We start from the raw sequence: 14,286 nt of genomic DNA on the forward strand, positions 1-14,286 counted from the left end.
AAGGGCAAGCGCTGAAGTCAGAATCCTTTAACCAATAATTATCTTTCATGGACCCACATTAAACCCTTTAAACGCATAAACTTTAATATCAGTTCATCTCCGAGTCCACCTGAGCTTTTGTCTTGTTTTTAATGGGAATTATAACTTTTCGCTTTACACACAGAGTGGGATTTTAGAGACGCTCCCTGAACCGGGGAGCCGGAGCAAGAACCTCTGATGATTCATAAAATCTGGACCAATCACTGGGCCGCTGACCAGAGGCATGGACCAATCGCTATCGGAGAGTGTGCGCATGCGTCACCCGAACGCGGGAAGCAGGAAAAGAAACAAGCAGAGAGCATAAAGGAAGAAGAGCAGACACAGAGGTACAGATCATAGGGACAAGGGCTGGGACACCAGTACCTATCATATAGACAGGAGCTGCTTACTTAGATAGGAGGTGGTTACTAAAACGAGCTGGTCACTTAGACGGGATGGCCACTTAGACAGGGGCTGGTGACTTAGATAGGAACTGGTGACTTAGATAGGAACTGGTGACTTAGATAGGGGCTGGCCACTTAGGCTGGTTACTTAGATCGGAACTGGTCACTTAGATAGGAACTGGTGACTTAGATAGGGGCTGGCCACTTAGGCTGGTTACTTAGAGCGGAACTGGTCACTTAGACAGTGGCTGGTCACTTTGATAGGAACTGGTCACTTGGACAGCGGCTGATTACTTAGGGCCTAATTACTTAGACGGGGCTGCTCACTTAGATGGGGCTGAACACTTAGAATGAGACAATCCCTACAGTGCAGAAGGAAGACCATTTGGTCCATCAAGTTTGGACCAACTCAACAAAGCACATAGATAAGGGCTGGTCACTTAAATGGAGACTGATTGTTTAGATCCCAGCTGGTCACTTAGACAGGAGCTGGTCATTTATACCTTGGCTGGTCATTTAGACGGGCTGGTCATTTAGACCCAGGCTGGTCATTTACACAGGGACGATCAAATAAACAGAGGCTGAGAGAGGTACTGAGCAGACAGATGGGCTGATCATGTAGACAAAAGATGAGATACTGATGCAGGTCACATCGAGAAAGACTGTTTATATAGATTGAGGCACTGATATAGAGGTACTGACTATATGTACAGAGGCTGGTCAGATGTAGCACAGTTGATCATATATAAAGATAGAGGTACAGGTCGTAAACACAGGGCTGGTCGTATATGTAGGGATGATGTGGAGATGCCGGTGTTGGACTGGGGTAAACACAGTAAGAAGTCTCACAACACCAGGTTAAAGTCCAACAGGTTTATTTGGTAGCAAAAGCCACTCGCTTTCGGAGCACAGCTCCTTCGTCAGGTAAGTGGGAGTTCTGTTCACAAACAGGGCATATAAAGACACAAACTCAATTTACAAAATAATGGTTGAAATGCAAGTCTTTACAGGTAATCAAGTCTTAAAGGTACAGACAGTGTGAGTGGAGAGAGGGTTAAGCACAGGTTAAAGAGATGTGTATTGTCTCCAGACAGGACAGTTAGTGAGATTTTGCAAGCCCAGGCAAGTCGTGGGGGTTACAGATAGTGTGACACGAACCCAAGATTCCGGTTGAGGACGTCCTCATGTGTGCAGAACTTGGCTACCAGTTTCTGCTTAGCGACTCTGCGTTGTCGTGAAGGCCGCCTTGGAGAATGCTTACCCGAAGATCAGAGGCCAAATGCCCGTGACCGCTGAAGTGTTCCCCAACAGGAAGAGAACACTCTTGCCTGGTGATTGTCGAGCGGTGTTCATTCATCCATTGTCGTAGCGTCTGCATGGTCTCCCCAATGTACCATGCCTCGGGACATCCTTTCTTGCAGCGTATTAGGTATACAACTGTTGTCTACCTGAAATGCTGCAGGAAAGGATGTCCCAAGGCATGGTACATTGGGGAGACCATGCAGACGCTACGACCCAGGTGCACGGTACATACTCTTGCAACTCGGCCAACGTTGTCTACCTGATACCTGAAGTTTAGAAAGAGACTGGCTATTTATATTGGGCTGTTAGAGGGACAGGTTATATATACAGGGGCTGATAGAGAATGGATTCTTTATATCATAGGGCGACACAGTGGCTCAGTGGTTAGTGCTACTGCCTCGCAGTGTCGGGGACTGGGATTCGATTCAGGCCTTGGGTGGAGTCTGTGTGGAGTTTGCATGTTCTCCCCATGCCTGCATAGGTTTCTTCCGGGTGCTCCAGTTTCTTCCCTCAGTCTAAAGAGGTGCAGGTTAGGTGGATTGGCCATGCTAAATTGCCCCTTAGTGTCTAAAGATGTGTAGGTTAGGTTGGTTAGCTGTGGTAAATGCCTGGGGGCTATGGAGATGGGCCTGGGTAAGAAGATCTTTTGGAGTCAGTGCAGACTCGATAGGCCAAATGGCCGCCTTCTGCATGATAGATCTAATGTAATGGGGAGCTATACAATAAATGGCAGAACCATCAGGAGTATAGACACACAGAGGGACCTGGGTGTACAAGTCCACAGATCCTTAAAGGTGGCAGCACAGGTGGAGAGGGTGGTGAAGAAGGCATATGGCATGCTTGCCTTTATTGGGCAGGGCATAGAATATAAAAGTTGGCATATGATGTTGCAGCTGTATAGAACGATGGTTAGGCCACATTTGGAATACTGCGTCCAGTTCTGGTCGCCACACTACCAGAAGGACGTGGAGGCTTTGGAGAGAGTACAGAGAAGGTTTACCAGGATGTTGCCTGGTATGGAGGGTCTTAGCTATGAGGAGAGATTGGGTAAACTGGGGTTGTTCTCCCTGGAAAGACGGAGGATGAGGGGCGACCTAATAGAGGTGTATAAAATTATGAAGGGCATAGATAGAGTGAACAGTGGGAAGCTTTTTCCCAGGTCGGAGGTGACGAACACAAGGGGTCACAGGTTCAAGGTGAGGGAGGCAAGGTTCAACGCAGATGTCAAGGGGACGTATTTTACACAGAGGGTGGTGGGGGCCTGGAATGCACTGCCAAGCAAGGTGATTGAGGCGGACACGCTGGGATTGTTTAAGACTTATCTAGATAACCACATGAACAGACTGGGAAAAGAGGGATACAAAAGAATGGTCTAGTGGGCACATGAGCGGCGCAGGCTTGGAGGGCCGAAGGGCCTGTTCCTGTGCTGTATTGTTCTTTGTTTTTTGATATGGATTCTATATTGGGGCTGATGGATCAGGCACATATACATGAACAGAAATAAAGATACAATCACAGATGGAAGTCCAGATCAAGGCATATGGGGAGGATGAGTTACTCCTTGTCAAACAAATTGGAACTCTACCTGTGTGAATTTGAAGTATATCTATACATGTGGATAATGTTGGTGCCTGATAGCCAGCTGACCAGATTAGAAAGGTTTGCTTGTCTGCATCATGTAGCTTTATAACATTGAGAGGGAAGAGAAGCGTCCAGTTATCTGCCAATGTTTCTTCAGCACGAACTCTTAGAATGCTGTTGAACTGAGTTAACATTTCCCCTACCTGCTTCCCTGTGGTGAGGTATCTTACTGCCTTTCCTCAACAGCTTGACTGAGATGACAAATTTGTCATGTGGTAGGATTGTCCATGTGTAGCGGAGAGCAGCTATTCGAATGAAGTACAGGGCTGCTCATGTCACTGAAACTTGGGTATGAAAAGGCATGCTCTGGAAGCCTGAAGTGTGCAGCAAAACTCATGGGCTAGAATTTGTCATGTGTACGTCCTATCAACTAGAGAATGGTAGAGGTTGCTTACAGGTGGCCATTATGTTATTTGCATATTTTTCATCATGTTGCTATTGTTCACTTTTGGCGACTCTGTACACCACAGCTGACAGCAAGGTGTTGAACTTGGCAAGACTACGCAGCAAAACCAAAGTGTTCTAGTGTGTGAACTGGTGTTTGCTGATGGCATCCCATTCTAAATTGGTATCACACGGGACTACAATGTGTTTGACCTGACAATTGGTGTCAGGAAAATATTGGCCAGGATGTAGCAACTCCACCTTCCATCATCATTGACAACCTCATTCTGGTGGTCATTGACACTTCACAAATATTGGATCAACAATTACCAGCAGCCTATCCTTTCAAACCGAAAAAGGATCAGGATTGCCAATGGCTGCAGCTGTCATGTCAAAGTTGAGAGTTCAAGTTCAGACCAATAACAAACTGACTAAAAATACAAAGCTCTGTGTATACCGGTGTTGCATTCTCAGCACTTTCCTTTGCAGTAGTGAGGCATGGACAACTTATGCAAGCCAAGAAAAGTGGCTAAATAGCTTCCACCTCTGTTGCTCCAGAAAAAAAATTGGGCATCTCCCGGCAAGACAGGAGTGCCAGATGTGGAAATTCACCAGGGGACAGTGATCCCTAGTGTGTTTGCCCTCTTGAGTCAGCAATTGACTGGGTCATGTGAACAGAATAAATGATGACCATATTCCCAGACACATGCTCCAAGATGTGTTTGCTATCAGCACAAGACCAACAGGCCACCCAACTTTGTGACACAAGGGACGGGATTTTCTGGCCACACTTGCCCCAAAGTTGGAAAATGGCAGGCGGGACGGGAAACATCTGGTGAAGAATGTCTGCAAGCACGACTGGGATTGGAATTGATAATGGGAATTCCTCCTGCTGACCAGAGTGCCCAGAGACAAACCGTCCGGAAGGGTGTGGAAGAAGTAGAGGGCAAAAGACATGACCAGATGGTGGAAAAGAGGGCCCACTGGAAGGGGGAAACATAAGTCGATCTTGGACTAATGCTCAGATGTGGAAGAGATTGCCACTTACGAATTGGCCTCTACAACCATAACCAACGATGTTCAATCCAGAATAATACAGTCCAACGCTTAAAATGCCTAAATTATGTTATTCCCTTGCGATGTATTTCAAGAATAAGTGTGTATGTGTGACATCAGTGATCTTTCTATGGCTTTGTAGCAAAATGTTGGCAGTGTGCTAATTGGCAGGTAAAACAGTTAATAATGGAATTCATCTACAATGTGTTTTCTAGGAAAATGGATGATAACTTTGGGGGATCTCTTACTCCTCCTGTCTCGCCATATGTGATCGAAATGATGGAGACAGATATGGAGTGCTGCAGACCTCCTTGTTTCTCCTGCATCTTGGGCCAACGGGACGGGGGTAGATCCTTCTCTGCTGATGGCTATCTGACAAGTGGATCCCTTAACCGGTGCGTAAAATGTGAACTGTATTGTGTTACATTTCTGTTGGGTAGAGATTCAAAACTCAGATCTAACTCTCCACAATCTGGAATACAGTTTGAGTAATGCATCTCGGGAAATATATTTTGATCTTGGAGTGGGTATGGTGCAGGTTCACTAGAATTATGACAGGGATTAAAGGTTTAAATTATGAGGACAGGATGGAAAACCTAGCTTGTGCCCTGCTGAACATAGAACATAGAACATTACAGCGCAGAACAGGCCCTTCGGCCCACGATGTTGCACCGACCAGTTAAGAAAAAAAAAACTGTGACCCTCCAACCTAAACCAATTTCTTTTCGTCCATGAACCTATCTACGGATCTCTTAAACGCCCCCAAACTAGGCGCATTTACAACTGATGCTGGCAGGGCATTCCAATCCCTCACCACCCTCTGGGTAAAGAACCTACCCCTGACATCGGTTCTATAACTACCCCCCCTCAATTTAAAGCCATGCCCCCTCGTGCTGGATTTCTCCATCAGAGGAAAAAGGCTATCACTATCCACCCTATCTAAACCTCTAATCATCTTATATGTTTCAATAAGATCCCCTCTTAGCCGCCGCCTTTCCAGCGAAAACAATCCCAAATCCCTCAGCCTCTCCTCATAGGATCTCCCCTCCATACCAGGCAACATCCTGGTAAACCTCCTCTGCACCCTCTCCAAAGCCTCCACATCCTTCCTGTAATGTGGGGACCAGAACTGCACACAGTACTCCAAGTGCGGCCGCACCAGAGTTGTGTACAGTTGCAACATAACGCTACGACTCCTAAATTCAATCCCCCTACCAATAAACGCCAAGACACCATATGCCTTCTTAACAACCTTATCTACTTGATTCCCAACTTTCAGGGATCTATGCACACATACACCTAGATCCCTCTGCTCCTCCACACTATTCAAAGTCCTCCCGTTAGCCCTATACTCAACACATCTGTTATTCCTACCAAAGTGAATTACCTCACACTTCTCCGCATTAAACTCCATCCGCCACCTCTCGGCCCAACTTTGCAACCTGTCTAAGTCTTCCTGCAAACTACGACACCCTTCCTCACTGTCTACCACACCACCGACTTTGGTGTCATCAGCAAATTTGCTAATCCACCCAACTATACCCTCATCCAGATCATTAATAAATATTACAAACAGCAGTGGCCCCAAAACAGATCCCTGAGGTACACCACTTGTAACCGCACTCCATGATGAATATTTACTATCAACCACCACCCTCTGTTTCCTATCCGCTAGCCAATTCCTGATCCAATTTCCTAGATCACCCCCAATCCCATACATCTGCATTTTCTGCAGAAGCCTACCATGGTGAACCTTATCAAACGCCTTACTAAAATCCATATATACCACGTCCACTGCCTTGCCCCCATCCACCTCCTTGGTCACTTTCTCAAAAAACTCAATAAGGTTAGTAAGGCACGACCTACCTGCCACAAAACCATGCTGACTATCACCTATCAATTCATTACTCTCCAAATAACTATAAATCCTATCCCTTATAATTTTTTCCAACATCTTGCCGACAACAGAAGTGAGACTCACCGGTCTATAATTCCCGGGGAAGTCTCTGTTCCCCTTCTTAAACAATGGGACAACATTCGCTAACCTCCAATCTTCTGGTACTATACCAGAGGCCAACGACGACCTGAAGATCAGAGCCAGAGGCTCTGCAATCACTTCTCTTGCCTCCCAGAGAATCCTTGGATAAATCCCATCCGGACCAGGGGATTTATCTATTTTCAGACCCTCCAGAATATCCTGCACATCCTCCTTATCAACTGTAATACTGTCTATTCTACTCCCCTGCAACCCAGTGTCCTCCTCAGCTATATTCATGTCCCCTTGCGTGAACACCGAAGAGAAATATTGGTTCAATGCTTCACCAATCTCCTCCGGTTCCACACATAACTTCCCTCTGCCATCTATAACTGGCCCTAAACTTGCCCTAACCAACCTTCTGTTCTTGACATACCTATAGAACGCCTTAGGATTCTCTTTAACCCTATCCGCCAAAGTCTTCTCATGTCCCCTTTTAGCCCTTCTAAGCTCGCTCTTCAACTCCCTCTTAGCCAATCTAAAGCTTTCTAGTGCACTACCCGAGTGCTCACGTCTCATCCGAACATAAGCCTCCTTTTTCTTTTTAACCAACAAATAAACTTTTTTGGTGCACCACGGTTCCCTAGCCCTACCAATTCCTCCTTGCCTGACAGGGACATACCTATCACAGACTCGCAGTAGCTGCTCCTTGAAAAAACTCCACATGTCGGACGTTCCCAGTCCCTGTAATCTCCTAGTCCAACCTATGTTTCCTAATTCTCTCCTAATAGCCTCATAATTACCCTTCCCCCAGCTAAAACCACTGGCCCGAGGTTCATGCCTATCCCTTTCCATCACTAAGGTGAACGTAACCGAATTGTGGTCACTATCACCAAAATGCACACCAACTTCCAAGTCTAGCACCTGGTCTGGCTCATTTCCCAGCACCAGATCCAATATAGCCTCACCTCTAGTTGGCCTGTCTACATACTGAGTCAAAAAACCTTCCTGCACGCTTTGAACAAAAACTGACCCCTCTAACGAGCTAGAGCTATAACAATTCCAGTCAATATTAGTCAAGTTAAAATCCCCCATAACAATTGCCCTATTACTTTCACTCCTAAGCAGGATTGACTCCGCAATCCTTTCCTCAACCTCTCTAGAACTTTTAGGAGGTCTATAAAAGACTCCCAACAGGGTGACCTCTCCTCTCCTATTTCTAATCTCCGCCCATACTACCTCAACAGATAAGTCCTCATCAAACCTCCTCTCTGACACTGTGATACAATCTCTGACCAATAATGCTACCCCTCCCCCTCTTCTACCTCCTTCCCTACTTCGACTAAAACATTTGAACCCCGGGACCTGCAGCATCCATTCCTGCCCCTGCTCTATCCATGTCTCTGAAATAGCCACAACATCGAGTTTGGAAAGTTGAGGAGTTATAAAATTGACATATTTAAAATCAGGAAAGGACTTGATTGGATAGATACCAAGAAACTGTTCTTTGGTGGAGGACGTCGAGCAAGGATGAATAATTGTAAAATTAGAACTAAGCCGTTTAGGAGTGAAATTCGGAAGCACTTTATCACACGACATGTTTCAATTTTTTGGCATCAATCTGGTTTTACTGGCAACATTTATATAATGCCCAAACAGAACTTGATAAATTATCTGTTTTGCGCTGAGATTAAGTATTATTCATAAGTTCATAAGATAAAGGAGCAGAATTAGGCTATTCGGCCCATCGGGTCCGCTCCGCCATTCGGTCATGGCTGATATGCTTCACATCCCCATTTCCTGCCTTCTTCCTTTAACCCTTCAACCCATTACCAATTAAAAATCTGTCTAACTCCTCCTTAAATTTACTCACTGTCCCAGCAACCATCGCACTTTGGGGTAGCGAATTCCACAGATTCACAACCCATTGGGAGAAGTAGTTTCTCCTCAACTCTGTTTTAAATTTGCTACCCCTTATCCTAAGACTATGACCCCCTCATCCTAGAATGCCCCACCAGCAGAAGCATCCGCTCCACAGCTACTTTATCCGTACCTTTCATTTCATCATCTTGTACACCTTAATTTGATCTCCCCTCATTCTTCTAAATCCCAGAGAGTATAGGCCTAAACTGTTCAAACGCTCTTCAATTAATTTTTGGTATTTTCCGTATGCTTCGAATTTAGCATCGATATGTACAAAGACGTTTCAGTGCTTAATTTTCTTGTGCAGTAATGTATTTGAATTACAGGTGGGATTAATTTCCCCGATCAAAAAAGCAAACACTTTTAGAAAAAATTATGTAAAGCTGCTTGGTTTTTCAGTCAGAGTTCATTAGGGTTAATTATCATCGTGACCCCTGGGTGGTAACATGTTGTAGTCTATTGTAGAACTCACCCATTTTGAAATCAGTGCAGTGAAAAACTGGGTTGTTCTGCAATAGATAGGTGATCCTCTCCAATGGATTACTGCCCAGGGGACTCAAGGTGATGATTACCCTCGCGGTCCTGTTTAAGGCTCATTAAGATTTGTCACACTGGGCACAAACCTGCATTTTAATGATCAGAGTTTTATTTTGGATTTTAAACTGCCATTAGCTAGACCTGTGCTTGTCGACTACTAGCTGCATTCTCTGAACTTTAGGGGTGAGGCTTTGAAATTTCAAAATGATTCAATGCCCAACTTAACTTCCAGAAAATGGCAGGAATCTATGATTACATTGATACCATTTGCTCATTGTGTATTTTAAGATTGCTTCTAAGATTGGATCCTTCTCCCACCGGTTACGAAGCTGACACAGTCGACATTTTTGGTTTTCGATGGGTGACTGAAATGGCACTTGTCGAATCTCCTAAACTTCTGTTTGGCTTACTGAGGTATGAGTACTTGAATTACAGTTGTGATTTAATTATTTTTGTAAGATTGATTCGGTAGTTTCTGTGTTGCACTTTTGTTATCCTAAACATGAACTATTTTTCCAGTAAATACTTCTGAATGCAATCTTGCCATTGGACACATTGTGCACTCCATTGATTAATGCCCATGAAAAACAGTAAACCTGCAGAAATGAGCCCCAGTCCTTACCCGGTATGGCCTGTATGTGACTCTAATCCCATACACGGTTGACTCTTAACTCCCCTTTGAAGTGGCCTGATCACACTACTCAGCTGCATCAAAGCATTACCAAGTAGTTCAAGAAGAAATCCCACCACCTCAGTGCATCCACAGATGGACAATAAATTTTCCTTTCTAGTGACGCTTACATCTCAACAATTATTTGGGCGGCATAGTGGTTAGCACTGCTGCCTCACAGCGCCAGAGACCTGAGTTCGATTCTCGGCTTGAGTCACTGTCTGTGTGGAGTTTGCACACTGTCCCCATGTCTGTGTGGGTTTCCTCCAAGTGCTCCGGTTTCCTCCCACAGTCCAAAGATTTGCGGGTTAGGTGGATTGGCCATGCTAAATTGACCCTTAGTGTCAGGGGACTAGCTAGGGTAAATGCATGGCATTATGGGGATAGGGCCTGGGTGGGATTGTGGTCGATGCAGACTCGATTGGGCCGAATGGCCTCCTTCTGCACTGTAGGATTCTATGACTATACTGTTTGGAAATGTGGTGTTGCTCATCTGACTCTGAGTTTGAACCAATAAAGGTGTCATACTGGAGATGCCATTAAGGTTCTGGTGGCTGTGATTGTAAGATAAAAAACAGACTGCTGGAAATATTCAGCAGGTCTGGCAGCTTAGATAGATATCTTGTCAGGTAGATAGAGAAAAAAACAGTGTTAATGTTTCAGGTCTTTCTATCCACTGTTTGAGCTGCGCTATATTTACAGCAATTCTTTGTTCTTTTTCAGCTTTCCAACATTTGCAATATTTTATTTCTGTTTTTAATTAAATGGATTGTGAGAAGTGGGTTTGAAAAGAAGAAAATGTTGGATTAGAAATGTGCTGCTGTGATTGTTAAAGAACAGACATGCCAAACAAAAGAAAAAATGAATCTGTGAAAAAGATGGGCGGGCCTTTACTCTCGGAATCAGAGGGAGAGGGAAGTGGGTGACGAAAGATGCTTTCGAGATCAAGGAGGAAGCTGGGCATGCAGCGAGACCTGATTAGGAGAAGTGGGGTAAAGAAAATGAAGCAGAGCGCAGACGAGGAAGAAGGGAATGGCAGGTCATTGAGAAAATACCAGGATGTAATGTATTTATAAAAGAAGCAGGAAGGGGTAAAGAGATGTAGGGTGGAAATTCCAGAGCACAGGGCCTAGGCAACAGCTGGTTCAATGGATTCTGAAAAAGCTGATAAGTCCAATGTGTGACCTACAGCCTCGGTCACGTGTGGGGTAGGTGATTCTTGGAGGGTCAGGTAGGTTAATTGTTTGGAGGTTTGTGCACTATCCCCACTTCACGTTTGGTGCCTTCCCAAATGAAACTTTTCCATTTTCATCGATTACATGTATTGCCATGAGTTGGTAGGGATGTTTGAACTCTTGTAGGGCATTGATACTTTGAGGGCATTCCTCAAGTATTTCTATTGTCCTTCCAGGAATCTTCTGCCATGACTGAGTTCCAAATAGAACAGTTGCTTCAAGAACCTGGTGCCTGGCTTACAAGCGAACCTAGGCTGTTAAGCACAACTGTCTAAGGAGGAGTGATTAAATTTGGACGGGGGGAAAAATGCGCGAATTAGAACAGTGCAGAGATCTCGGAAGGTTGTCAGGCTGGAGATGATAATAGCGATAGGATGGGGTCGGGCCATGGAAGGATCTGAAAAAAAGAATAAGAATTTTAAACTGAGACATTGTTCGACTGGGTACCAACTTACGTCAGCAAGGACAAGGATGATGGGTAAATGGCACTTTGACCTGAAAGATGTTTACATCTTCAGAAGGGTCATTCCTTCATAAATGTTACACAAAATGGTGACAGGAAGTAAGGTTTTGTGAACAGGAAATTCATACTATTTGCAAGATTATAAATATGACATTTCATATATCTGTTACAAGTTTAAGGCCTTACCTTTGTTATTCTATTAAGCTCTGTGGCACCAATTGCTTCTGTAAGCAGATTCAGCACACTGTATGTGGTGGAGTTACACACTAGCACAATCTAGGGCAGTGATCTCCAAATAGTCAATCGCAATCAATAGGTTGACCCTGGAGTCTCAAAGTCGATTGTCTTTAGCTGCCAAACCGCTGCCAAGAATGCGCGGGACTTGGGCTTCTTGTGATGATGAGTGAATCAGCTCATTGGCTGCTGAACCATGCCAAAAATGCATGAAACTCAGTTTTCTCGTGATGACAAGCATATCAGCTCATAGACTGTCGAATCGCAGGCCCAAAAATGTGGACTAAGCTGGATGAAGACAAAATGATGAGCGATGGGAAAGTGTATTTCTTTTTACGAATTTCAACGGCAAGACCCTTTGTCTCATTTGTCAACGGAGAGTGTAGCCTTGAATAAAAGAGGTAATTTGGAATGGCATCACTGGGCAATGCATGCAAAATTTCACGAAAGTTTACCTTTAAACAGCACCATTCGGATAAAGAAAGTTGGGGAGTTAAAGGGAATGTTGTAAGCTCAACAGTCACTCTTTTCAAACCTGCGGCTAAAGGAAAGGCCAGCAAAGCGGCATCTTCTCACGTTAGCCATCTGCTTGCAAAACAGTTTATCATGGAGGCTTTGATGTTGCGGCCGACGACACCTTGTCCAGCGATTTTAAAAACAAAGATAAAATTAACACAGCCACCAAGAGCATGCCGCTTGGTGCTTTAACAGTAGCCAGAAGAGTAGAATTGTTGTCTGAGGATGTGTCTCAGCAAATACACCAAGACCTATCAGGCTGTGAATGTTTCTCACTGCTGTTTGATGAGTCAGTGGACATGACGAATATGGCCCAGCTGATTGTTTTTGTTCGCATGGCATTCAAAGATGCAACAACAAAGGAGGACTTCCTCACTCTTTTGCCACTCAAAGAGAGGACAAGGGGCCAGGATGTCTACAAATGTCTAAATAGTATGTGACTGAGAAAAGCATTCCGATCAAGAAACTGGTTTCAATCACAACTGATGGTGCATCGCCAATGCTGGGTATCAATGCAGGCTTCGTTGCACTTTGCGTAGGTGAATTCCCCCAACCCAAGAACAGCTTCTTCCCTGCTGCCATCAGACTTTTGAATGGTCCTATCACATATTAAGCTGATCTTTCGCTCCACCCTATCTGTAACTGCAACACTACATTCTGCACCCTCCCCTTTCCTTTTCCCCTGTGCACAGTCTGAGGATTCAGGGTAGACCATTTAAGACGGAGATGAGGAGACATTTCTTCACCCAAAGAATGGTGAGCCTGTGGAATTCATTACCACAGGAAGTAGTTGATGCCAAAACATTGAATGTATTCAAGAGGCGGCTGGATATAGCACTTGAGGCGAATGGGATCAAAAGTTATGGGAAAAAGCAGGATTAGGCTATTGAGTTGGTTGGTTAGCCATGATCGTAATGAATAGCAGAGCAGGCTCGAAGAGCCAAGTAGCCTCCTCTTGCTCCTATCTTCTACGTTTCCATGTTTACTCTGAACGGAATGTTTTGTCTGTGTAGCGCACAAGAAACAATACTTTTCACTGTATCCCAACGCATGTGACAATAATAAATCAAATCAGATCAATTATCACTGTGTTATCCACCTACAAGCAGTAGCGAGTAGCGTCATTGTAATGACAAGATCGTCAACTCAATTTATGCCAGAGCTCTGCAACATCACTTGTTCAAACTGTTACTCCATGAGCTTGATGCCACCTATGGTGAGCTAATCTTTCATGCAGATAGGAGGTGGTTAAGTCGAGGAAACGTCACCAATGGGGGGGGGGGCACGGTAGCACAGTGGTTAGCACTGCTGCTTCACAGCCCTAGGGACCCAGGTTCGATTCCCAGTTTGGGTCACTGTCTGTGTGGAGTTTGCACATTCTCCCTGTGTCTGCATGGGTTTCCTCCGGGTGCTCCGGTTTCCTCCCACATTCTGAACGACGCGCTGGTTAGGTGCATTGACCCGAACAGGTGCCGGACTGTGGCGACCAGGGTAATTTCACAGTAACTTCATTGCAGTGTTAATGTAAGCCTTACTTGTGACTAATAAATAAACTTTAAACTGCCTTATATTAAGAAATGAGGTGTAAAGCGAGCTGTCAGATAAAGCGTGGTTGCTAGACTTGGCGTAACTTTGACATAAATGCAAATTGAATGAGCTGAACCTTGAGCTCCAGGGGAGGGACAGAGACTTGTCACACATGATCAGTGCAGTGAATGTGTTCAGGTTGGAACTGGGCCGGTGGTTAAAGAACAAAATTACTGAGCACTTCCCAAATCTGGAGAAAATCCAGCAACAGTTCAATCAGAAAAGGCTCCATCCAAACAAATTCTGTGACCACCTGAACAAATTGGAAAATAATTCAACAGACAATTTCAGGAATTAGACAAGATGGAACAAATCATTATGTTTGTCTCAACTCCTTTTCT

General features: G+C 44.7%; 1 protein-coding gene across 3 annotated transcripts in view; it reads left to right on the top strand.

The window, feature by feature from the left end:
• Window positions 1–305: 305 nt before the first annotated feature.
• mms22l (MMS22-like, DNA repair protein) overlaps window positions 306–14,286 on the top strand; it is a 152,044-nt gene continuing 138,063 nt past the window's right edge. Inside the window, exons 1-3 of one of the 3 annotated variants that reach the window (XM_078212634.1) lie at window positions 306–365; window positions 5,021–5,200; window positions 9,529–9,654. In XM_078212634.1, coding sequence (XP_078068760.1) covers window positions 5,025–5,200; window positions 9,529–9,654 — 302 coding nt within the window. In that variant the 5' untranslated portion in view covers window positions 306–365; window positions 5,021–5,024. Of the gene's footprint in view, window positions 366–5,020; window positions 5,201–9,528; window positions 9,655–14,286 lie in introns of those variants that run through there. The other 2 variants (XM_078212636.1, XM_078212635.1) reach the window with 2 other exon arrangements.

This window comes from Mustelus asterias, chromosome 5, assembly GCF_964213995.1.
Source record: "Mustelus asterias chromosome 5, sMusAst1.hap1.1, whole genome shotgun sequence".
Lineage (NCBI taxonomy): Eukaryota > Metazoa > Chordata > Chondrichthyes > Carcharhiniformes > Triakidae > Mustelus > Mustelus asterias.